The 25,799-nt window shown below is 47.4% G+C and overlaps 3 protein-coding genes across 42 annotated transcripts in view; 1 reads left to right on the top strand and 2 right to left on the bottom strand.

Annotated features, from left to right (window-relative positions):
* TTC21A (tetratricopeptide repeat domain 21A) overlaps positions 1-2,247 on the bottom strand; it is a 31,425-nt gene extending 29,178 nt beyond the window's left edge. For 18 of the 26 annotated variants that reach the window (XM_016940748.3, XM_009445194.4, XM_016940749.3 and 15 more), the window contains exons 1-2: positions 1,924-2,247; positions 571-700 (exon numbers count right to left, since the gene is read on the bottom strand). In XM_016940748.3, coding sequence (XP_016796237.2) covers positions 571-700; positions 1,924-2,247 — 454 coding nt within the window. The remainder of the gene's footprint in view (positions 1-570; positions 701-1,923) is intronic. The other 8 variants (XM_054681701.2, XM_016940752.4, XM_054681711.2 and 5 more) reach the window with 3 other exon arrangements.
* On the top strand, positions 2,137-13,136 carry GORASP1 (golgi reassembly stacking protein 1). 10 transcript variants are annotated; one of them, XM_001171913.8, is made up of 9 exons: positions 2,147-2,308; positions 6,235-6,315; positions 6,907-7,110; positions 8,691-8,777; positions 8,916-9,046; positions 9,290-9,488; positions 10,298-10,448; positions 10,908-11,060; positions 11,312-13,136. In XM_001171913.8, exons 1-9 carry the CDS (start codon positions 2,246-2,248, stop codon positions 11,563-11,565), a joined length of 1,323 nt encoding a protein of 440 aa, XP_001171913.1. In that variant the 5' UTR covers positions 2,147-2,245; the 3' UTR covers positions 11,566-13,136. The 10 variants fall into 10 exon arrangements, 9 of the variants coding, with proteins under 9 accessions (XP_063661667.1, XP_063661668.1, XP_001171913.1 ...); XM_009445206.5 differs by having other exon boundaries at positions 2,173-2,308; positions 8,916-9,005; positions 9,339-9,488; XM_063805593.1 differs by lacking the exon at positions 2,147-2,308 and adding an exon at positions 2,481-2,818.
* The window catches only part of WDR48 (WD repeat domain 48), a 47,239-nt gene continuing 34,576 nt past the window's right edge, over positions 13,137-25,799 (bottom strand). For 2 of the 6 annotated variants that reach the window (XR_010155037.1, XR_010155038.1), the window contains exons 12-20: positions 25,553-25,660; positions 25,074-25,170; positions 24,189-24,284; positions 21,561-21,666; positions 20,476-20,563; positions 18,093-18,169; positions 15,727-15,919; positions 14,388-15,155; positions 13,137-14,321 (exon numbers count right to left, since the gene is read on the bottom strand). Coding sequence is in view for 3 of the 6 variants with exons in the window: in XM_024355199.2 (XP_024210967.1) it covers positions 15,060-15,155; positions 15,727-15,919; positions 18,093-18,169; positions 20,476-20,563; positions 21,561-21,666; positions 24,189-24,284; positions 25,074-25,170; positions 25,553-25,660 (861 nt within the window). In the remaining 3 variants the exon portion in view is untranslated. 6 annotated transcript variants of the gene reach the window in all.

Genomic DNA, 25,799 nt, shown 5'->3' with positions numbered 1-25,799 from the left:
GTGTGAGGCTGCAATTATTAGCTGCGTCAGTTCTGAAGAAGGACCTCAGGCAGGGCATTCTCAGCTACTGCTCAAGAGCCACTGATTACATTTATCCTTCCATGTCCTCAGACATTTGGCCATGGGCTATTCGGCCAGTCCTCAGCCCAGGACCACCTTCTGAATGTCAGCCCATCTGCACCTGCATGGGTCCCACTCCTCTCCCTGTACCTGTACCATACCCACCTGTCCTCACACCTACCTCTTCCCCCTCCTTTGCCTGCATTACCAGTTCTCAGCTTCCAGGCCTGGAATTACTTCAAGAATCATGCAGCTATCTCTCCAACCACTCATTTTACAGAGAGGGAACCCGAGGTGCAGAGCAGGGATAGTCAGCGCTCTGAGGTCTCAAAAGTCAACTAGATATGGATTACGTAGGCCTCTGTGGATTCCCGTGGGAATCCAGCCGCTGAGTGTGAAACTGTTTTTATGGGACCATAACTAGGAAACAAGAAGACATCCAGGTGGAGCCAGAGTGTTAGGGTCCAGCTAGTGCCTGGGGTCACAAGACCAACACTGCCAAGTCCTTACCTTCTTTGAGGACTCCATAGGCTTTAAAGAACTTCAACACAGGGTCATTGCTGAATTTTTCCAGGCCCACAGCTGCAGCCTGCTGCACATGGTGGAAGTACTTTTCCTGGCTATAGTAAATGATCCCAGCCTGTATGAAGGAAGACATAACTGCAATAGCCCAGTCCCTTCTCTGTCTCTGTTCTGTCCCAGATGGGATGAGACCTGCTCCCTTCCCTATCCCCTGCTCCTCCTCAGTTCTGCAAAGGGAAGAGAAAGAGGAAACATTCAGGCCTCATCCTGTCCTCTAACAGCCCTGGGAGCAGCTCCATGCAGTTTTCCCAGGAAAGAGTTTGGAGGTGTTTGTTTGGGGGATTACCAACAGATTCTGGTTCAACTATGATGGGGAATTCAACCAAGGCTTTGTCTTAGGAAGGGAATAAGGGGGGAAAAATGAGGACAAATAATAAGAAAAATTATACGAATTGTAGTTACAAGTTATTGTGGGCTTCATATCCACTATCCTGTGCATGGTCCTCTCAGTATCTTTCACAGCTAAGGAAGCTTAAGCCCATGGAAACTACAGCTTGACAAAGGGGCTGAGATTTTAAAGTTAAGTTTCACTTCCCCTAAGGTTTGTGGGTGCTAGGTTGGGAGCAGATGTGGTTGGACTGTAAACATCCTCATGGGCCATATGAAAGAGCCCAGACACCATCCTAAGGGTAACAGAAAGCAGAATGGTTTTAAGGCGAGGGATGTTTTCAGATGTACATTTTTGCAACAACCACTCTGGCTGCTTTTGCATGTGGGGGGTGTGTGCCGTGGTGGCAGCAGGGACTACTGATGCTGAAAAGAGCCAGAGCAGAGAAACCAGATGGGAGGGAGGCTGTTGCAGGCTCTCAGAGGGGAGAGATGGTGCTGGTTCTGGGCTAGAAGATAAAAAGATAAAAAGAAAACCCAGGAGACATCAAGGAGCTGGCATTTCTTGTAGACAGGATTAGAAGATGAGTATAGGGAAGAGGTATGAGTTAAGGCTAGGAGATTAAATGGTGAAGCCATCAACTGGGGTGGGAGGCGCAGGCGAGAGTGAGCTGGGTGGAAGAAGAAGGGATGATGACAAGAAGGGATAATGATAGTGATTGGATGAGCTGGTTTGGGGTAGCTCAAGAAACGGGGATGCTAATTTGGGGCTCAGGGTGCGCAGAAGCCACCGGAGAAGACGCCCTTGCCAGGGGGAGTGGGGCAAGAAAAGGCAGGACCGCCTCATATAACTGAGGACAGCGAAGGGTGGCAGGAGAGTAGCAGGGCAGACGGTCTCTGGGTCAGGGGCGGGGAGTCACGAGGGAGCCCTCGGACAGCGCCCGGGCCACGCACCATAAGGGAGGAATCATTGCTGCTCATCTCGGGCCGCTCGCGGCTCCGAGTCCGGGTCTGGTGGGGCGGTGCAGAGCGGGATTCCCGAGGCAGGGTCGTGGGCACTCTATCGCGGCGGGCGGTTGAAGGCGTTACAGTCCTTGGAAACCGAGCTGCTAGCCGGTTGCTAGGAGCGTCAGTGTCTGGAGTGGGAGGAACAAAACGCCTCACGTCACAAGGCGCAGGAATCGAGCGCCGAGAGAGCGAGTCGGCGCTACTGGCGCCGGGTCGGTCCGGGTAGGCGCAGCGGGACTGGACCTGGGTGCCGAGCGGAGCCGCTGCCATGGGCCTGGGCGTCAGCGCTGAGCAGCCCGCAGGCGGCGCCGAGGGCTTCCACCTCCACGGGGTGAGTTGCCGCCGCGGCGCCGGTGACCTTGGCGAGGCGCCCGCAACCCCGCGTCCGGGCGTCCGGTCGCCGGCTGGCTGGCGACTGCGGCGGGGTCCCGGCCCGAGTGTTTCCGCCTGGGTGGCGGGAGGTGCCCCCTGCCCGGTGGGAGCCTCCTGGGAGAGGCGGCCTCGCGGGACTCCCGGACCCTGGCTAGTCCACGGCCGCGGTCGGGCCCAGCGCCCGCCCCAAGTGCCAGCAGTGCCGGAAGCGGAGCGTTTTCCTGGTCCGGCCGCCGGGAATGGCGCTCCTCCCGGGTGAAGAATGCACCACTACCAGTCGGGACGCGCTCGTGCACTTAGCACACATTTACGCTCGCCTGCCGCGGGCCGCTCTCCGTGCTGGGCCTGGGAAGAGAGTCAGCCACGCCGAGGACAGTCCCGGGGGCCGGGGTTAACCGAGTGGACGCAGCTGCGGGGGAGCCCGTCGGCGCGCGTCCTGCCAGTCGTAGGGTCGAAAGGGCTTCCGAGGGTAGAGGACCGGTGCAAACCAGCCACGGGATAGTGGGGAGCGGGAGGGCCGGGAGAGTGCTGCAGAATCCTCGAGGAGAGCGTTTGCAGCTGGGGAGGGTCCCAGCCTTTAGATGCCGCTACATGGAGGTCTGGGCGAGCAGGCTTCCGGAGAGTGGAGACGGAGTGGGGTTCCTAGAACGGAGTGTGCTGTGAGGGTGAGGAGAGGGTCCCGCAGCCGGATGGAGATTTGTGCCTGCGGTGAGGGAAGGGCTATAATGTAGGTGAGAGGGGCTGGGGGTCTCTGACCCCGGAGCGCTGCGGGGAAGAGGCGTCCCTGCACCCCCCTTTCCCTAGTGAAAGGCAGCTGGATGCAGAGATGAGTGGAGACAGGCAAGCTTGTCGGTTTGTGTGTTTTGAAGGTAGGGTCTGTTGCCAGCTAACCACATGAGAGGGCTAAAAGTTTCTTAACGTGAAAACCAGGCTGGCTTGGAGAACCCAGAGTTGACAGGATTTGTGCTTGGGAATGGGCTTTCTTATGGTGAGACACCAAACAGCAAGCGTGGACAGTTGAATGCATCCAGCCAGGAGAGTCTTCCAACAGGTTTGATTAAAGGCAAAGGAACTCAGGATATTGGCAAGAGGAGGGGTGGGGCGATGATGGGAGCTTCGAAGACGGGAGGGGCCTGCCTGATGGAGAGGGACAAATTGGAGAGGGACCAGGGATCAGAGGTTGTCAGTCACAAAAACAAAGTTTTGAGCTCCTACTCTGGCAGGCAGAATTCTAAGGCTCTAGAGATAAAGCAGTGAACAGAACAAACATGGTCCCTGTTCTTCTGGAGCTGACATTTGGATGATGGTAGGGAAAGAAGGGAAATGAAAAAATACATGGTAGGTGGTAATTACCAGTGATAAAAATAAAGCAGGTTAAGGGGATACAGAATGGTGAGTGGGTGCTATTTTTGATAGAGTGGTCAGGAAGGGCCTCTTCTCAAGTCACATTCGAACAGATGCTTCTGAAGGAAGTAAAGAGTGGACAATACAGATATTTAGGGGAATAGTAGTATTCCAAGCAGAAGGACCAGCTTGTGCAGAGGCCCCGAGGTAGGTTGTGCTTGTGTGTTTGAGGAAATGCCAGGTGAGGCTGGTGTGCTTGGATGGTGTGGCCAGTGTGAGGAGGAGACCAGAGCAGACCGTGTAGGACCTTGCCTGTTGTCCTGAAGATTTAAGATTTTATTCTGAGATGTAAAACCATCAGGAGGTTTTAAATGGAGGAGTGACATGACCTACTTACCTTTAACAACACTGAAGAACAGCTGTGCTGCATTCTAGAAATATTGGCACCTCGCTGCGTGCCCAATACTTTGGAGAAGTCGCTGCCCTCAGCGAGCTTAGAGTAGTGGCAGATTCACCAGGAAACAGCTGTTAGGAGAGGGCAGTGGTTAGGGGGAGGGCTCTGGGTTGGATTTCCTGGGGTCAAATTACTGAATTATTGAGTACTTGGTCTCATTTGTCATTTGAGGTTATTAAAAAGGTTAAATGATACATAAAGCAGGTGAGGTGGTGCCATGCCCTGGCACTCAGCCAACCAGCCCTTAGTAAGTGTAAGTTGTGATCACTGTGAGTTCCATTAGGTTCCCTGATTGGGAAAAATAGGGTGGGAGCATGAGGAAAAGCAGCACTATAGGGCCGTGGGGCAGGCTGTGATGGGAGCCCCTGAGGGAGCTGGATGGCAGGCAGTGGTTTCTGCAGGGGGAGCAGTACAGTGGGCAGCAGCATAGATTATTTCAGCTGCGGAGCCATAGTGAGTAGTGATGAGGCCCCAGGTGAGAGAAGTGGAGTGTAGCCAAGCAGAGGACAAAGCCACAGGAGAGGGTGGTGGAGGTATTGGGTGGGTCAAGGAGGCCAGGCCTGGGGCCTGACCCTCTGGACCTCATTCATGATGGAGAGCAGCTGACATGCAATACTGGGGAGTGGGGAGGGAAGTAGGCAGGCACCTGACGTGGAGTGATTTGGAGGTGGCCCTGATTAGGGAGGGGCATTGTCCCCAAGCTGTTCCTGAATAACTGTCCTGTCCTGTGGTTTTCGAAAGATCCCCTCACCTGAAGGGTTAGAGGGCAGGGCCCAGAGCTCCCCTGCAGCGGGGCCTGGGAGCAGCTTGCCTACTGGGCCAGGCCAACTAGGCCCAGATCTGATTTCTGGGCCGCACTCACTCCCTTTGGAAGCCATGGCAGCTTCTGGAGGTGATAAGGAGGGGCTCAGTTGGTGATGCTGCCAGAAGGGAATCCTAATTCCAGGGGCAAACTGGCCTTGATCTCAGCGGTTTGTTCTCAGCCTAGTCTTCATGAGCTCTCCTTCAGGTTGGGGAATCCAAAACTGGAGGGGCTGGTATGTAGCAGGAGCCACAGGGCCTTTCCCATGAGGAGGCAGCAAGAGCCTAGGTCCTGTGCCCTCTGGGCTGGGTCTGGCTGGTGTCTACGCCAACAGGTTATCAAATGCCCGCAGCCAAAGACCTGAGGGTGTGGGCCCATCTTCGGGTCTAGGGCCTTGGGACAAAGCCTGCATTGTTTAAGCCAGGCTCTGTATATGGGCCTTTTGGGATGGATTTCTGCCACAACCTGCAAAGCCTGGTTGTTGTGCTTTTGGAGACAGCAGTGAGGTGGGGAGTTCAGGGAGGGGCAGGGAGCACCCTGGAAATGGGAATGCTTTCTGGAGGAGGTGTCCTGCACAGGCATGGAGGCTAGACTATGAGGCTGGTAGGGCAGCTGAGCCACTGGGGGGCTCCTCAGTCCAGAGCCAGGCTGTGGGGATTGGCACTGCCCACTCACTGGGCTCCCTGGCTCAGGCCTAGTTCTACCCCTGGGGTCTGCTTCTCTGCCAGTGGCTTTCATTACCTGCTGGACTGAGCCTGGGTCTCCCACCCCAGAGGCTGGGGTGCAAGCTGGGACCTGGCTGCAAGCTGCCTTTCCCATTCCTCTTTCTGGGTACAGCCCTGGGTGTATCCCTCCCGAGGCCTGCCCACTTCCACTGCACGTCAGGGCCCTCCCTTCTTGTCCAGTCTAAACCTTTCTGGTAAACCCTTTTGGCTTTCCGGCCAACCCTAGCCCAGCCCTCTGGAGCAGCATTCCCACAGGCCTGGGCCAGCCTGTCTCCATATTGCCTCCTGGGAGCCCCTAAGGATGTCCTGGGCTGTGAGCCATTTCTGAAAGCATCTGTGGATCATAATCAGGAAGGAGCCATTTTCCTAAGAGGAAAATTTGTGCCCAGGAAGGTAGCAAGAGGCCATGGAGTGAACCTTGAGAATGTCCGGAACAGTTCATGCCAGACATGTGTTCTGGCTGGCACACTGGGAGTGCTGATGGCTCCTGAAATGGGGGAGAGGGCTACTTGGAGAGTCCCAGGGTTGGCGCAGTGACTGTGGTCTTTGCTGTGGGACAGGTGCAGGAGAACTCCCCAGCCCAGCAGGCGGGCCTGGAGCCCTACTTTGACTTCATCATCACCATTGGGCACTCGAGGCTGGTGAGTTCCCCAACCTGCCTCTGCTTTGCTTGCTTATGTGTGTTTGTGTGTCTCCATCTGTCCCACAGGGGGCCCCAGTCTACCCTTCCCTCCCTTTTTTTCTAAAGGGAGTCCCAGCCCTGTCTCCCCTTCTTCCAGGGCTGTACTCAGAGCCTGACTGGGGCCCTGCCCAATGCTCAGCTTCTGAGCTCTGTGGGGTGGACAGAGGACATATGGCCTCTTGGAGGTGGCCACAAGGCCCAAGGGGCCTGCCTCCTGGGGCTTGAGGGATATGAGGGCCCTGGCCAAGGGGCAGCTCAGAGTGGGGCAGCACTGGAATGCTGTGGATCCGGGAGGCTTTTTGCTTGCTTTGTTTTTTCTGGCAGGCTGAGGAAGGTTTGGCAGTGCTTGGGGAAGGTGGGGGTCCCAGTGGCTGCAGGCTCAACCCTGGTCTGTGAACCTGGCCCATCCACTACCTTGGCCCATCCCCACAGTGACCCTGCTGAGGGCTGCTGCCCACTAAGGCCCTTGCCCCATCTCAGGCCCAGACTTGTCTGAGGGTCCTAGCCTGGGCATGAGGTGGCCTTGGAGTCAGCCCCATTGCCCCCACAGAACAAGGAGAATGACACCCTGAAGGCACTACTGAAAGCCAATGTGGAGAAGCCCGTGAAGCTGGAGGTGTTCAATATGAAGACCATGAGGGTGCGCGAGGTGGAGGTGGTGCCCAGCAACATGTGGGGCGGCCAGGGCCTACTGGGTGCCAGTGTGCGCTTCTGCAGCTTCCGCAGGGCCAGTGAGCAGGTGTGGCATGTGCTGGTGAGTGTGGGGTATGGCAGGGCAGGGTGTGTCGGAAGGATGAGTTTACTGGGGCAGGTCTGGGTGTGGGCGGGGTGTGAGGGGGGACATGCAGGAGTGGAGCGGGAGCCTCGGAGCAGTAGCCAGGGAAGACTGAGGGCAGGATGTGGTCTCATTCCAGTGTCCCAGAGAGGGCAGCTCATTACTACCTGAACAGTGTATCTTGCTTCCTGTTAGCCATGACTTTGGGTACTTTCTTACCTTCTATACCTAGGTTACTTAATTTGAAAGGTAGAAATATCATCTACTGGAATGGTGGTTGGACTGCTGGAATGCTGCTGCTTTTATTATTCTCTGTGTCTCTCCGTGTGTGTGTTGCATGACAACGTTTCAGTCAACCACGGACTGCATATACAATAGTGATCCCATAAGATTATAATACCATATTTTTACTGTACCTGTTCTATGCTTGAATGTTTAGACACACAGATACTTAATTGTGTTACAGTTGCCTACAGTACTCAGTATAGTAACATGCTGGGCAGGTTTGTAGCCTAGGAGCAACAGGCCATAGCATATACTCCAGGTGTGTAGTAGGCTATGTGTAGGTTAAGTTCACTCTATGATGTTTGCACAACAATGAAGTCAACTAACAATGCATTTCTCAGAATATATCCCTGTCATTAAGCAACGTGACTGTAAATATACTGTTTTTTCTGGTATATTCTTATATGATTAATTGATATCTTAACCTCAGTGACCAAGCTGTCATAGATGTTAGTCTGTCCACAGACACACGTGCACACCCAACACCTGTGCCCATTGATGGTATCTAAGTTCTTGAATGCTCAGTCCTGTAGCCTGGTGGAAGGAGGGTGCTCTGAACTAGAAGTTGGCTGATTTGTTTTCTAGCCACTTATTTTTCTCACTGACTTCTTGGGAGAGCCTGGCCAAGTTTCTCAACTTTCACAGCCTGCCTTAATCTGCCCATGAGGGAAAGGGGACTGATGATGCAAATTGCTTTGCATTTCCCAGGGAGACTGGGAGATTGGGAGTGGTAGAACTTTCCAAGGGAGGAGGGAATCCTTATTTGTACCCAGTTTTGCTCATTGCCCTCACCTCCAACCCCTAGGAGTCTTTAGCCACATGCCTGCAGCAGAAGCAGCAATGTAGTGGGTGCTCCTGTAGCCAAGGTGTGCTTTTCTTCTTTTCATATATTTATTTATTTTTCTCAGCAACCCTATCATTAGGTACTGTGTATCTTACTTTTAATTGTGGGGAAACTGAGGCTAGGAGAGGTTCAATAATGTGTTTATAGTCATATAGCTGGGCAGCTGGAGCCAGGGGTTGAGCCCGGGGTCAGATTCCAGAGCCTGGTGCTGAGCCTTATCATGGTACTGCCCTCTGCTGGACAGGCTGTAGACCTGGGGGAGGTAGGGGAATGGAGGGGTGAAATGAGGGAGTATGGGCTTGAAGCCCTGCTTAGGGACAGAGGACAAGTGTCCCACTCACTACCTCAAGAGGCAGTTCCCCCTGCCCTTTCCCATCCCCCAACCCCACCTCTAGTAGCATGGCCCAGTGGTTTGCGGTTCTTTCCCCAGGATGTGGAACCATCTTCACCTGCTGCCCTTGCCGGCCTGCGCCCCTACACAGACTATGTGGTTGGTTCGGACCAGATTCTCCAGGAGGTGAGGAACCCGCAATTTGCCCCTCCCCAGACCCTCTGGATGTGGTGTGAAGAGAAGGGTGCTGTCCATGAGAAGTGTCTGGTTTTGTTGAGGCTTTAGCCCTGGAAGCAGGCCTCAGGTGCTATGCGTTTCTCACAGTCCGAGGACTTCTTTACGCTCATCGAGTCTCATGAGGGGAAGCCCTTGAAGCTGATGGTGTATAACTCCAAGTCAGACTCCTGCCGGGAGGTGACTGTAACTCCCAACGCAGCCTGGGGTGGAGAGGGCAGGTACTTCGTGGGGTTGGAGGGCTGCAGGGCCAGGTGGGTGGGGCCTGACCATTGGGCATGGACCTCAGAGTTCTATGGTGGAGATGGAGGAGGATTGGGCCCTGGGCCCAGGGATCCTGAGGCTGACCGGTATTTCAGAAGTACCCTTTTCAGCCCCCTTATTGCTGGTAGTAGGTGGGGATAGCAAAGGTAGGGAGGGCCGTGGGACAAGCCCCTGGATTGAATGTTTCTGGCCTTCGGCAGTCTGGGATGTGGCATTGGCTATGGGTATCTACACCGGATCCCAACTCAGCCCCCCAGCTACCACAAGAAGCCACCTGGCACCCCACCACCTTCTGCTCTACCACTTGGTGCCCCACCACCTGATGCTCTACCACCTGGACCCACCCCCGAGGACTCTCCTTCCCTGGAGACAGGTTCCAGGCAGAGTGACTACATGGAGGTATGTGGGGAGAATCTGCCAACTGGGAAGACAGAAAACTCTAGAGGCTGCCCTTGGGGAGCCATCAGCAACCCTCACCAGGGGCCTGTAGGGCCTTTGTGATCTGAGAGGCCCATGTACTTCTGGGACCCAGTGGGAGCAGGCAGGCCATGCCTGGAGCAGTGAAACTCACTTTTGGCTTTCCTGCCCCTTGGGTCTAGAAGTGAGGGTGGAGGTGAAGCACCAGTTGTCATCTTCATTTCATGAGTGGGAAACAGGCTCAGAGATGGGTGCTTGCTGTTCCTGTGAGTTGTGGCAAAACTGGACAAAGGGCTAGGCCTTCAGAGCCACAGTTGGGATGGTTGTCTAGCCAAGTCTGCAGGGAAGTGCTGGCCCTGCCTTCACAGCTGATGAGTGGGTCCTCTGAGAGCACCTTTGGGCACTGGGCTGGTGCCTGGGGTCTAGGCCAGGGAGTATTCAAGGATGTTCTCCAGGTATGCCTGAATTCAAGGAAGCCCCTCTCTTCTAATGAGTCATTGATGGGGCAAAGGGAATGTGTTGGGGCCAGGTGGGCACCTGGGATTCCTTGTCTGAGTGCAAAGAGTGCTCCCTCTCAGTGCCAACACTGCAGGGAGGCCAGGCCAGGCCCCTCAGGCCTGACTTCCTATCACCAATAGAAGAAGGGGTGGTTTATTAAGGCCATTTCCTTCCTTTAGGCAGAGCAGTGCTCCTGGGACAAGTGGGGACTGGTGGTTAGGTTGGACTGCAAAATTCTTCACCCTTGAGGCACTGTCCTGATTGTCCCCTACCCATTTCTTCTTCTTTCCTAGGCCCTGCTGCAGGCACCTGGCTCCTCCATGGAGGATCCCCTTCCTGGGCCTGGGAGTCCCAGCCACAGTGCTCCAGACCCTGATGGACTTCCCCATTTCATGGAGACTCCTCTTCAGCCCCCACCTCCAGTGCAGCGAGTTATGGACCCAGGTACTGGGCAGGCCCTGGAGAGGAGTGGGCCCCAGGCTTGGGGCTGGACTTTGGCAGCTATGTCAAAACTTTCCCCAGGCCTTGCTGACCCCTCATATCTCATGTATACGAAGATATTTAATAGTTGCATATCATCCAATCTAGTATACAGATGGGGAGTCTGTAGTCCAGAGAAGAGAGGTAGCCTCCTTCAGGTCACACAGCAAATTGGAGACAGAGCAGAGTCTATGCCTACTGCCACTGTGCTATTCCCATGATGACCAACTCCAGGCCCCTTTCTTTCCTCAGAAACAGGCAGTGTGGGAACCTCTTTGAGGTTGGGTGAGGGGTATCACCAGGGGCTGAGGAGATTACAGTCTCACAGGCTGGGCCAGATGCCCTAGGCAAGGTGAGCCCAGGGTGCTGCTTTCCAGCAGTCAGGGTTTCTTGCTGGCAAAGAACTGCACCACCCTCCCCTAGGCTTCCTGGACGTGTCGGGAATTTCTCTCTTGGACAACAGCAATGCCAGTGTGTGGCCCAGCCTGCCCTCTTCCACAGAACTGACCACCACAGCTGTCTCAACCTCAGGGCCAGAGGACATCTGCTCCAGCAGCAGTTCTCATGAGCGGGGTGGTGAGTGGCCATCACCTTCCGAAGTCCTCTGGGAAGGACCCCGGGTTGTTGGGAAGGCTGCCCTCAATTCCTCAGCTGGGCAGAAGCGGGCCATCGGGTTGATACAGCCACACCAAAGCATTTGTACACTCCATCTCCAATCCCCCATCAAACCTGGAGTGGCAATGGGGAGCGGTCGGTGGGGTTACTGGCCCTAACACCATGGCCCTAGGTTCTTGCAGACCTCCTCAGCCTGATCTTCTGTGTTGCAGGTGAGGCTACATGGTCTGGGTCAGAGTTTGAGGTCTCCTTCCTGGACAGCCCAGGTGCCCAAGCCCAGGCGGACCACCTGCCTCAGCTGACTCTTCCTGACAGTCTCACCTCTGCAGCCTCACCAGAAGATGGGCTGTCCGCCGAGCTGCTTGAAGCTCAGGCTGAGGAGGAACCAGCAAGCACAGAGGGCCTAGATACTGGGACGGAGGCTGAGGGGCTGGACAGCCAGGCCCAGATCTCTACCACAGAATAACACCCTGGGCTGTGACAAGGCCCATGATGACATTTCATGAGGCCCAGATGTGGGCAGGCAGCCCGGGCTGCACTATGCGGTCAGGATTCCTTGCTGCTTCGGTGGGGCATGAGGCCTCAGTGGGTGGTGAGAGGGGGCCATGGGCCTTGTGGGAGGATATCTTTTGGCCGTGTACCCTCAGGTCCAGTGCTTGGTCCTGCTCTGGTCACTGGGGCTTCCCAGGAGGCAGCAGGGTCTGGTCATAATCCAGTGTAAAGATGAGGTGAGGAAGGAAGGGGTTGCTGTCCAGTGTTGGCCTGGTCGCTTTGATTCTTCCTGCACAGCTCAGCCCACCCCATCTGTACTGGAAGGGACCCTGGAGCCCTGGGACCACCCCCTTTCAAGTCCCAAACACTGAGTCCTCTGTCATGTGTCCTTGTCCCTAGGCTACAATGCTACACTTGGCTCAGGCTGATCACCATGCTAGTCACAGGAGGGAGAGAGAGGCAGTGTACTTGCCCCCCTCTCCTGGAGGGAGGTGGGTTGGAAATTCTAGGCCCTTCAGCAGAGACCCATTTGTGCCCAGACCACAATATTTCTTCTTCCTCAGGGACTACATGCCACAGACCTGTATCCCCAGTGGCAACTCCTGTTAGCTCCCAAACTTAAACAGTGATCTCTTCTAAATATACAAGGCATCTACCCAGCCCCAATAGTGAATAAAAGTCACAAATTTAAGTTCAACACCCTAAGCAATTTCTCAAAGCCAGTCTACCTGACTAGGTCTATCCACGCACGGTTCCCAACCCCAAGGGGGAATTAGGGGAATAGATTAAGAGTAGGTAAAGACCCTTTTGTTCTTTCCTGTTGTAGGGGAGGAAGCTGTTCTCCCCACCCCAGGTGCCTTTGGAGGTTAAGGCTAGGTTAGGCCCTGCACTCCATCTGGGGACAGCCCCTCATCACCTGAAGTCCTCTGCTGTGTTGACTGGACCCTCACTTCCCACACTGCTAATTACTATGAAAGCTGCTCTGGCCTCGTCTTCTAGCCTGTGCCTAGTTGAAAGTCTCACCTTTACAGGATCATTTGTAATGCTGGTGTACATGCAGGGAACTCACAAGCTGTGTCAGGTATGCAGGACAAGGAATGTCTGCTCTGGGGGGCACAGGCCAACTATATGGAGGGAGGGTCCCAAATTAGCAAACCCTTCATTTAAAGCAAACCCTTGTCAAGCCTACCAGAGCAGCTGATACGTGTGCATAACAGTGAGGCATTGTGTCCTGGATCGTCTGGGAGCCCAGTGTCAAGTCTGCTGGAATGCAGGAAGTAGAACAGAATCGCCACAGGACTGTTCTGGGGCCAGCTTCCCTTAACTCTGTAGCCTGGCAGTCTGACCCAAAGTTGCCCTCACTCAAAGGTTCTGGCTCTTCCCTCCCTCACTTTTACTTTCCCTTCCCCCATAAGTTGGAGGATAAAATGGGTATCCATGCTAGTATTTCCAGGGAGAACATGAAACCAGAGGTTTCTTTCTTTCTCTGTAATCTGCTATGAAAGAAAATAACAAATGAAAATAAATGTGTACTACACTTTGAAATATTTTAACTAAAGCCTTTATTCTATACAACTGTGAAATACAGATTTTTACCCTTTTGGCATTGCAGACTGTCAAATTTTCTGGAAACTGTATTACGGTTTGACTGGAGGGGAAAGAAATACAATCATGCTGGGGGTCAGATCTATGACAGGAGGGGAATGCAGCCACCCAAGGCTTAGCACACAGGGCAAAATGACCCAGCAAAACCCATTTCTTTGCTCAAAGGCCCCTCGGGCAAACACAACTGAGGGCTGGTAAATAATTTTTTTTTTTTTTTGCCATTAATTCACAACTATTGCTAAAAAATGTGCACCAAAAGTGCACTGTTGTATCCAACAGATAGAAAGGACTTTTTAAAAAAAGAAGCTGGTTGCTCTCTGAGGAAGGGAGAAAGACCATTTCAACTTATTAGAAATGTGGCCACGTCTTTGCTCACTTCTTCAAAGTGCAGGTGGCAATGGCCTGTCCAGTTTCCAAAAGAAGCTGACTAGCAGTGAGGGAACCCTGTCTCTGCAGTTGTGCGATCAGAGTATCTTAAATAGTAAGGTATGGACTTAGGCCCATCAGCTGCCCCCAGCCGAACCTGTGAAGATGTAGAAAAGAAAAAACCTTCCCTGCCTCCCTCCCTAGTCCCTGCTATGGTGGAGGCAGGCCACACACAAGCTAGGGAGGCAACTGGACTGGAATCAACTGCCCTCTGAAGGCACTTGTGCTTCTGGCTTCATACAGGAGGCTTGTCTTACAGTTTTATGGGGGTGGACCATTGATTTACTCTGAATACAAATGACCTTGGGGAGAATCCAAAGTATTTTCTGCCAAAAGTTGAAGTGTTTATCCCCAATAAGTTACACTCTATACAAGATCCAAATGATTCTATGAAAGTGTTAGATTGTTAGAACAGTGAAAAGAAGATCTGGATACAGGTACAACAAAAACCTGCATATAAAACTTTGGAAAAACAAATATGTATACTTCCAGGATATGAATATCAAATTAACTCACTATGATCTCCCTTTATTCTGACACCATAAATTTTAGGTAACATTTGAATGAAACTGAAATTTCATCATGGTCTTAAATTTTGATGGTGTCATGCTGCTCATCCAGAGCAAGATACCTGTGGTCTCAGCTCGCTTTGTGTAAATAAAACTGGACACAGTGGAGGAAGGAGTGAAACTGCTGCACCTCCCTGGGGTTGCCACAAAGCCAGGACATCATGGGAGGTGCAGCATCGCTAGGCATGGGCTGCACAAACTCCGGCCCAACAGTCCAAGTGCTATGATCCAGCACCTGGAATTTCAACAGATCTTCCTACAAGAACACATCTGAGATGCAATATTAAAAACAAGCCCAACATTAATCTTTTATTATGAAATGGGCTGGTTCTCAAATTGTGCAACAGCAAATTCCCATTAAAAATAACTGTCTTAAATGGTGAAAACAATTTGATTTTTTTATATGACAAACTTGGAAAAAGCCTTCATATCTACTGCATGAATGGAATGTACTCTTTTAGAAAAGCTACAGAGTGTGTGGGCTTAAAGTTGAAACAGAGACAGTTGTGGCCCGACTGAGGTGTCTCTAACAAGTGTTAACGGGTAGATAAGGTCCTTTGAAACAAAAGGAGGAAGCAAAGTCTGCACTGGCCTGTTGTCAGTCTTCTGTACATCTTGAAAGACATAGTCTGCTTGGGGCTCTTCTGCTCTTGCACTCTGCTTCCCTGGGGACAGCTTAATCTACACATGGAGACTGGTTTCTATATTACATCTCGATTAGTCACTTCAATTGAAAGATAATCTCGGTCCATACCAAATCAGCCGTTAGAAGTCTTGCTCCCGTTGGGGATCAGTGGGCTTCCTAGGACTACTCTTGGGGCCATAAAGGAAGGTCATAAATGAATATCCAGGAGCATTAGCCCAGCCTTCACGTGGACTTCTGACGGTAATGGAGGGTGAGGTCTCCACCGCTCTTCCATATGAAGTGTTTCACTGTTCGAAGGTCCATATTTGGATCCAAAACCTGAATAGCCAAAATTAAATTTAAAAATTTCAAAGTCTCTAATATCTAAAACCTTATCATTAACTCAGGGACTCTCATCAGGTGATCCAGCTTGCTCACTCCTCCCCTATGCCTGGTATCCAATTCTTGCTGTCACGGCTTCCATGCATGCGGAAATGAAATTGAGCTTAGTGAGATGTACATCTTTTGTGACTATGCCAGAAACACCAGGCCATCTTTCAGCCATTCCTCTGAGGATACGTTTTGAGTGCATCTTGATTTAAAAAACAGTTCTGCCATTTCTCCGCACACCTTCACTCTAAATCATAAACATGGCACATGCTTTTTGCAAATCAAGAAGACCATGTGTCTTTTTTCTTGTCAGAAAAAAAAGCTACCAGCACATCCACCATTTGTCTATGTATCCCTTCTCTGAAAATCTCCCCAGCAGTAAAGAGGAGCTTTAGGGTGGGCTTTAGGTAGGAGAGGCCCAGGGCTCCTTAGAGCCCCTCTAAAAGTAGAAGCCCCCCACCCAAAGGCATGTAACTCTTTATGAGCACCAGCACTGGAAAAATTGGGGCTTACCACTTACCTGGTCCTGGCACAAAAGTTCAATTTTCTCCTCTGCCAACACAGCAATATCTTCTTCTTTTTCCTGTTCTCCTGGTTTTTCATTATTAGAAGAGCTAGTGGTTTGAGACTCATTATCCAAGTTGATAATTTTTTCATAAACATGTTCCATAACTTTTCGGACTTGGAGCATGTCACTAGCAGAGAGTCTATCTCTGTAAAAAAGCAATGGCATATTGTGACATCAGGGAAATCACTAGATATTATTTATTCCATATTATTTTTCTTTGATGCAAACATTTTATAAAGATGAAAAATAAACCAATAAATGTTTTTAGTCATTACCTTAATCCATTTTTAGAGCTGCCGAAAGATTTTCTACAGTGTCCTTCTAAGACACAGTTTATGTACAACTAAATGAGATTAATATGTGTTCTTAAAACTTGACATATACAGGCCAGGTGTGGTGGCTCATGCCTATAATCTCAGCACTTTGGGAGGCCAAGGCAGGTGGATCACTTCAGATCAGGAGTTCAAGACCAGCCTGGCTAACCAACATGGTGAAATCCCGTCTCTACTAAAATACAAAAAATTAGCTGGGCATGGTGGTGCACGCCTGTAATTCCAGCTACTCAGGATGCAGAGGCTGCAGTGAGCCAAGATACGCCACTGCACTCTAGCCTGGGCGACAGAGCGAGACTCCATCTCAGAAAAACAAACAAAAACATTTACATATACATACATAGTAGCCTTCTGGGTTTTATTCCCTTGAATACTTTCCCAGAACCTGGGCAAACTAAATAATTCTGGAAAGGCAGGCAGCTCCCAGTGCTTACCAGGGTCCGACACTCTTAGTGCTCAATTTTCCCTGGGCTCTCCTCCCCACTGCCATGCCTTCAACTAGCACCTGTGAGCAGACAATGCCTGAGTCTAGACCTTGAGTCTCAACCTTCTCTTCTAAACCACAAACCCAACAGCTGGTTGGGTATCTTCAGTTGGATGTCCTACAGGCACCTCAAACTGTATGTCCCAAACTATACTCATCAACACCCTACTTCTGTATCTCTGATAACAGTCAATAACTATTATACCAAAAAACTAAGGCTTACGCTCTGAAAATCATTTGAACTTCAGTTGTTAAATCTATCTGAAGTGATGTCTAGGACTCACTTTAAAATGTGTGTGTGTGTGTGTGTGTGTGTGTGTGTGTGTGTAGAGAGAGATGGGTGGGAGGGCAGGTAGAGGTATAGGTGAAGCAAAATGTTTAGCAAGGTATTGATAATTACTGAAGCTATCTGATGGGACGATGGGGGCTCACTAGCTTCTTTCTATATAAGTTTGGAAATCTCTGTAATAAAAAGGTTTAAAAATTTTTTTATTTTATTTGCTAGAATACATATTGTTCATAGTTTAGCATCCCATTACTACACTACTAAAATTCTTCTCTTGGGTCTCCCTGGACCATATCCCACATTGGCTCAAAAGTTTCTGGTGTTTAGTCACTGCACGCTCTATGGCTTGGCATTCAAATCCAACATCAACAAAACCTTTAACTGCTTTTCCAATTTACCTCCTAATATCCCCCTGCTGCCCCTCCATCCCATGCTGCAGGTGCATGGGTCCTCATGTTACTTTCCACTATCTTATGCATGCTCCCACTTCCACATCCCTGATCACACTGTGTCCTGGACTTGGAATATCTATCTTTTGAAGTTCTACCAATCATTACATGTCCAACTCAAATTCCACGTCCTTCAAGAAGCCTTACTGGGAAGCTCCAGCCAAAAGCTCATTTATTTCTCTCACTCTCATTATTCCTTAAGTATCCATAAAAACAACTATTATATACAGGTTGGGTCCTAAACTGTGAATTAAGGCAACAGACAAAATGTGTGTTTTATTTATCATTTTTTTCTTAGAGACAGGGTCTTTCTCTGTTGCCCAAGCTGGAGTGCAGTAGCATGATCTTTGCTCACTGCAGCCTCAAACTTCTGATGATCCTCCTGCCTTAGCCTCCTGGCTAGCCTGGACTACAAGCGTGTGCTCCCATGCCCAGCTAATTTTTTTACTTAAATCTTTCGTAGAGACAGGAGTCTCACTACGTTGCTCAGGCTGGTCTCAAACTCCTGGCCTCAATTAATCCTCCCACCTCACCCTCCCAAAGTGTTGGGATTATGGGCATGAGCCACTGTACCTGGCCTTATTTATTTTTGAACACCTGTAATCGGCCAAAGTTGGTACCTGGTAAGTGGTTTAATTGTATAAACTTTGAATATTATAAAATCAGCCTTAGATCTGGTATTTGCTTCCTTTGCTATAAAAGCAATCATAAGGAAAAGGAATTCTCTCTAGTAGTTAATTAGATCAAGAAACCATATATTTACTTACTTTTTTAAGGTTTTTGCTCCTGAAGATGCATGAGGTTGGAGGTAGAAAGGAATTTTGTTGAATTTGGGCATATTTTTCTGAAACAGTAAAAGTTAAAAAGGTATAACAGTTTCTATTAGTTGATAAATGAAAATAATGTTAATAGGAAAACATGACTTGCAAGTAATAATTATCTTACAATTAAAAGTGACTTTCTATGAAATGTATAGTAAGCTATCAAATTACCTAAGTCAGCCTTCGAGAAAATTCATCAGAAAAATATATGTAACATTAGAGGTAATATGAAATTGTAGCATGGCTCTTCTTAGATAACAGTACAAGGTATTAAAGGGAAACAAACTTTAATTTTTTAAGCCATACAAACCAGAATCTCAATTCTACATTAAAATATTGGAGTTGATACCTAAAGGCCCAAACAAAAACTTAAGTGTCTTGAGAGAAACCCACAGCGTTCACCTTTGAGCAAAGCCACACATTCTGTGCTGGTGAGGCCCATCATCCAACTGAAAAGGCCAACCAAAGTCCTCCCATTTTCTTTCCCTCTGACATCAGAGTGAGGTCTGAGGTGTTAAGAAAGAGTGGAAACTTCAGCCAAGAACCCAGATGTCTACCATGAAGTAAACCACATTCTTAGATGAAGGATAAAATTACGTGGTCATCTTTTCTCAGGGTATTAATCCCCTCCAAGCCTCCATGTCACATCCTGTCTGGATGTCTCCTCTCAAGAATAAGCCACAGGGCTAAAGTCAGCAATGCGTCCCAGGTGAGTTTCACACTCAAAGAAATTAGTGGCTTATGGGGTGCTCAGGCATAGAGAAGACCATGGAATATCCATCAGGTGTCACATTGGCTTTAAGTCTTAGAGGTATATCCGGGACAGAAAATAAAGTTTCTGAAGGTTCTAAAGATTAAATTCCTTTTCATATGGCTTTAGAAAGATACAAAATAGACCAACAGTACATAAGAGAGTCTAGAAGCAGACCCATGTGTATACAGAAATTTAGTACATGATAAACATAGCATCCCAGATAAGTAGAAAAAGGACAGATTTTCAATAAATTGTGCTAGCACACTAGCTGTCCCTTTGGAAAAAGTCTAAATCCTACTTCACACCAAACAGAAGACTAAATTCTAATAGATTAGAGAGCTAGACATAATTATCATAAAAGAACTAGAAGAGAATATAGGAGAATACTTTTGTTACTTTGGAGTAGGAAATACCTAAACAAGACATGAAACTAAGAGCCATCAAGGATCAATTTGATTATAGAAAAAGTAAAACTTTTCACCTGGCAAAAGGAACAAAGTGAAAATTTAATTGAGACACAGATAATAGTTAAAGGGTTAATATTCAATATAAACCACCACCCCACAAATCAGTAAGAAAAATGACCCAATAGAAAAATGGGTAAAGAATACAAACAGGTAATTCACAGAAGAAAAACAAATGGCCAATATGAAAAGATGCTTAACCTCACTATTAATTTGTTTTTAATCCACATAAAAATAATGAGATACTATTTGCCTATTTTTTAGCAAAGATTAGAAGTATCCAGTGTTGGTGCAGGTGTGGGGAAATGGGCACTCATACACTGTTGGTGAGAATGTAGACTACTACAGCCTTTGTGGAGGGCAATTTGGCAGTATCTATCAAAATTTAAAATGTGCATACCCTTGGATCCAGCAATTCCACTTCTAGGAATTTATCCTAAAAAGCACACAAAGATATATGTACAAGGATGTTCACTGCAGCACTGTTTGTAATAGAAAACATTGGAAACAACCTAAATGTCCATTAATAGGGGACTGATTAAATAAATTATGGTACATTTATACAGCAGAATCTTACACAGTCATTAAAAAGGAATGATTCACATGTACAGACATGAAAAGATGTACAGACATGAAAAGATGTCCAGGATACATTTTTTTAGGTGAAAAAAAAGTTGCAGAACAGTATAAGAGATTTTGTGCAATATAAAATGAACTGTAGACACATCTATGTACACAAATAATATATGCTTGTATGCAAAGAAAAAAGTACTGAAGTCTATGCATTAATTTATTAATAGTTGTTACCTCTGGGAGGAAGGATAGGGAGTGAATGGGCAAGAATGAATGCTTGGGGAAGATGAGAGCTTCATTCATTTATTATTTTGTTGAATAAGCATATGTTATTTTTATAATTAAAAACCAACAAAGCTAGATATATAAATAATTATCAGTACTATTTCTGCAACTTTGGAACTGCAAAGAAGCAGATGGGGATTCCACTTGGGAGTCTAGCTTTTATTAAGGTTTAAAATTATAATGTCTAAAGCAGTTCTTAATTTCATGAGTTACAAAAAAATAAAAGAGCAAAGTGGCAGTGGAGGATACTTACATCCACAGTGATGTCAATTACCCATTGTGGCACTGTTTCATTAAGAAGCATAGACTCAGTCTCACCCCCGGAATCTCGGCAGAGCAGCCTAAACATAAACCATCAAGTAGTAAGTAACCCAACAAGCACAGATGTCAAAATCACTGTCAACAAATATTAGCGGGAGGAACCCTCATGGTTTTCATGTAGGATAACCCCCACTTGACAGCTAAGGAAATAAAAGTACAGCCTGGAAGAATGACTCACTCAGCTAAAAGGGAAAGCAGGCCCTAAAATCAGGCCCCCAGATTCCAAGGCCAGGCATACACTACAGCTGCTTCTTGGAGTCCCTGGGTGATGACAGGAAACCTGGGTGCAAGCAAAGCACCCAGTAAAGGTCCCCAGCTAGTGCCACAGTGCATGGCAGAGACTTTCACACGCAGTGGAAGTCAGAATATTTCTGGTAACCACTCAGGAAACTATCAGAAAGATAGATAATCCTGCACTCAAGAATAAGACAAGCATGTCTTATTCTTTCTTTCTTCTGGCACCTATAGACTAGTAAGCTCTCACCCGGCTCTACCAGGACCTTGCTAGCAACTTGGAGGTGAACCAGTCCAGCCCTTCCCTGAAGGGCCCCACACATAACTGTCTGGCACCCCAGGCAGTGTCAGTGTCAGCCTCAACAGTTCCCAGGAGCAGCCCAGCTCATCTTGGCTGGATCAGCCTAAGAAAAGTAATGTAATGTACTCTGAAGCTCTTCTGTGGGCAGGGAATTCTAGTGGTATCATCTGTTGCTTGGCCCTTGCAGTCACATGGGCAAAGTGAAGGAAAGTGAGAATTACCTACAGAAACCAACAGAGAAGCTGCTTCGAGGCAAAGTATTCTACCTCATTCTAACACTAGAGTTTCTCCTCCCAATTAGAATGTGGTCTAACAGCAGCAGACATTTCACTATCTCATGGACATGGGATGCTTCCAATCCCTGGCATCCCTAGAATTTAATAATAAACTATTTCTAATATCGAAATACTGAGTTTTAGTCGACACTTCTTAGCAAATGGGATACCTTCTCAGGCAGAACCTCTGGTCTTTCTTACCCATACCTGAACAGTGTGCGACCTCCAGCTTCACCAAAGATCACGGGTGTATGTGGGGGCACTTGAAAATATCCATTTCCCTTCTGCACTCGGTTCTCCTGCTCCCCATTTACTAGGAAAAGATGCAGGTGGTGTTAACATCAGAGTTAGTGCTAAAAACACAGATTCTAAACATTTTACTCCCACAAGCTTCAAACATTGCAAGATTAAATTCAAATGTCCTCTAAGTCCACCAGAGTTAGAAATAAAGGTTAAAAACAAGTTAAATTTCTGAAAATAAGAAACACAGCAACTTGTGGTCTATTTCATGGAAAAAATGACTGTATTTTAGAGGATTTTAATAAAAGAGATTAATGTTTGAGATTCAGAACAAAAACATAACCAGCTACTTCAGCCACAAGGAAGTCTAGGACAGCCTGTATATAAACGATTCTAGAGTTTTTTTGTTTTTGTTTTTGTTTTTTGTAGAACACCAAGCTCAGAAAAATTTCTTGAGGAAAAAAAAATTACATTTAATGGCAGCCATAACTAAAGACAGAAGCATTTGTGAAAAAATCCTCAAGGAGTCCACAATTTTGCTTTTATTGTTCTCTGCAGATTTCCTTTCCACTGTTGTTTTTTCTTTGAGATGGGGTCTCATTCTGTTGCCCAGGTTGGAGTGCAGTGGCGTGATCACAGATCATTGCGGCCTCAACCTCCCCTGGCTCAAGTGATCCTCCCACCTCAGCCTCCTGAGTAGCTGGAACTATAGGCACACACCACCACACCTGGCTAATTGTTTACATTTCTTGTAGGGACAGGATCTTGCTGTATCGCCCAGCATGGTTTCAAACTCCTGGGTTCAAGGCTGCTGGGCAGGGCAGCCTAAACATAAGCCATGAAGTAGTAAATGACCCAACAAGCACAGACGTCAAAATCACTGTCAACAAATATTAGAGGCCTCCCAAAGCACTGGGATTACAGGTGTGAGCCACCACGCCTAGCTCCATTCTGCTTTCTTCATAAACTTTTGACCTAGCACAGGTGGGTGATACCAACTCAAGTGCCAATTCATTCATGACACTTTCCTCATCAAACTGGAAGCATCTGACCCCCTGAAATCCTATAGCATTTGTGGAACCTCTCTCCTAGCACCCTTCTATCTCAGAATGCTTTCCATAAGTAACTCTCTGCCATACCAGAACATCAGCTCCTGAAGGACAGGGACCATACCCATGTGTCTTTAGTACCCCCACCTGAAACTTGGTAAGGGCCCCTGAATAGTAGAACTGCTCACCAAGCACCATCTGAACAACTCCAGAGTGTCCACTGAGTATGCTGCAGGTGCTGTGGTCTGAGCTCTGGATAGTAGCCATGCCCTGCCCTACCTTTCCCATGCAGTCTGATGTTAAGGATGACGTGATTTCTGGTGATGTCTTCCTTATACTCCTCACCCAAAGCCTAGATCCAAAGGGTGCATGACTATACCACTGTTTTGATAACTTAATCCTTATTGCTTATTTGGGTGGCTGAGAGTATCCCATCTAACTGGAAATGATTTGCCCACAGCAACATAGCTGTTAAGCAGCAGAGCCCAACCCAGAACCTAGCTTTCTTGACCCTCTGTGGAAAGATTTTTCCATCAGTTTCTTTAGCTCAAAGTCCACTGTACAATTCTGACAGGGATCAAAGTGTGCCAGGTGATGTAAAAGAAAAGCCACCATGGGTGGGGCAACAGCACCCTCTCTCTGACAGGAACATCAGAAGACTGGTTTTCAAGGAAGCATGTCATCCTCATGTGAGAGATTTAAATTCCACATATCATTATGGGTGAATCTGACAGCCAGAACAAAGTCCCTGGCAGGAGGTACTCGCCATTGTTGCTCACTCCTGGTGGCCAGCAGAGAATCTTCAGCAGAGTAAGCCTCAGTCGATGGGACTCAATGATTCCTCAACCAGCTGTAGGTTACACATGAGGATGTGAAATTCTAAGTTCTTGTTTCCCCTTCCTTTGATCAAACTGAGCCAAATGCATATATTCAAAACATGTTCTCCTCTGCTGCTCAGGGAACGTTACTGCCACTGCCTATGGCACACACACGTTTCAGATGTCCTCAGTGACATTAATTCTTTACACATGCTTGAGCATATGCTCTGTCACTTCTGAGTTGGAATTTGAATTTTTTTTTTGAAACAGAGTCAAAATCAGGTAGGCCATGAGACTAGGAAATACCAACATTTCAGCCCAACATGAAGAGTGACTATGCAATGACAAACCTGGCTTTCTGATGCAGCTAACTACCTAGCTTTGGAGGTTAATCCAAAAGATCAGAGGTACCTTGAAGAATATTTTGGAAATAAGTCTGTTAAGGTGCCTCATTTTAAGACAAAAGTCATCTGAATATAAATATAGGTATTTTATTTATCTTGAGCAGTCTCACTAAAAGCCATATCATAAGGTGGTCTGGTCTTTTGGAATCTCAGTCTCAGTTAAGACTGGATGGATGTTCCTACTTTGAGATATGGAAGAGAGGACAATAAACTGAGTACACCACAAATATTTTAGCTAACGGTTTAAGTAAGTACCTTTTAGTAAGTACCTTTTAAGTAAGTACCTCTAACTTTTTATGCAACTATCTGAATATAAAAACTGACCATGGTTTACTTCATTTTCCTCTTCATCCATTGGATTCACATGTGTTCTAGGCCAATATTCCAGGAGTGCTTGGAGTAAAAGTCCTCCTAAATTCACTGCAAAAAAGTTAATTAAAAAGAGATAAAATGGAAAAGCGAGTTACTTGGCTTTAACCTAAAAATAGAATAAAAATTGTAAGTTTGTACATATTCTGATGTTAAATTCTTAACCCAATGCGAATGATGTCTAAAATAAAGACTTTAGTCATTTTGCCAATTCTGCTAAAATTTTATCTTAGAATGTTTAAAGCAATGATGCTATGGAGCAAAGAGATATTCTACTTGGTTGTTCAGATACAGCTATTATTTAAAAACAAACATGAGAATCAGATTTTTTTTTTTTTTTTTTTTTTTTTTTTTTGAGATAGAGTCTCGCTCTGTCACCCAGGCTGGAGCGCAGTGGTGCAATCTCGGCTCACGGCAAGCTCCGCCTCCCGGGTTCACGCCATTCTCCTGCCTCAGCCTCCCGAATAGCTGGGACTACAGGCACCTGCCACCACGCCCAGCTAATTTTTTGTATTTTTAGTAGAGATGGGGTTTCACCGTGTTAGCCAGGATGGTCTCGATCCCCTGACCTCGTGATCCACCCGCCTCGGCCTCCCAAAGTGCTGAGATTACAGGTGTGAGCTACTGCGCCTGGCCGAGAATCAGATTCTTTAAACGGCTATTTCCATATGAAATTACTAAAATGATTTGTATACATTAGGTATTTGTACATACCACATTTTTAGGACATAGTCAACAAAATATAGAGAACTTTTACAAAGATAAGTACTTAGCAAAAAACAGCTCATATTCATCTTCTCTTCAGAAGGGAGGAAAAAAATGAAGGACACTTAAACTCACATTTTGGATCTGACCCATCAGGGCTGCTGAAACCAGCATCTTTTGCAGAAACCCAGGCAGCAAAACAATCACTTTCATCCAAAGTAATAGTTAACATCTATCAAAAGAAAAAACTTAGTGGCATCCCATTTGAATATATTCTCCAAACAAGTCTCTAAACCTTCATTTATTTGTACTATTTGACTAAAGTGCTAAGTCATAAATTCAGGAACCAAAATGTGTTTTGTGTGATTCAACGCAACAACACAATTTAGTTTCCTGGGATACCAAAGGCATTTTGTAACTTTTAAATTTTTTTCTTTTTTAATATATTTTTAATTTTGTTTTTTTCTTTTTTATTCCATTTTGCATTTTAAGTTTTAACACAAATTTTTTTTTTCACACCTAAAAACACAGGACTCTGTAACTAATAATAATTATAAGCTATAATGAAAATCTTCAATTATCCCAAATCATACAAGTATCAATTGCTAACTTACCCCTGTTTTTAAGTCTACTGAGAACCAATTTGGCACATACACCATTTTAAATCTTTTCTTAATTTCATCTTCAAAATCCACTTTGCCCAGATCTTCAACTTTACATGCCTATACATCAAAAGAAAGTATAATGATCAATATTAAGTGGTGAATTCACTTGATTCTGACTTTGGTATTCAAAATTTTACAAATTTTCACATGTGTCTAAGTGAAACAGTCTAAAATACATTTCAAAAAGAATGTGGTC

The sequence above is a fragment of the Pan troglodytes genome, chromosome 2 (genome assembly GCF_028858775.2).
Source record: "Pan troglodytes isolate AG18354 chromosome 2, NHGRI_mPanTro3-v2.0_pri, whole genome shotgun sequence".
In the NCBI taxonomy this organism is placed as follows: Eukaryota; Metazoa; Chordata; class Mammalia; order Primates; family Hominidae; genus Pan; species Pan troglodytes.
Note: the sequence above shows the minus strand (reverse complement) of the source record. Positions and strands in the feature narration are given on the sequence as shown.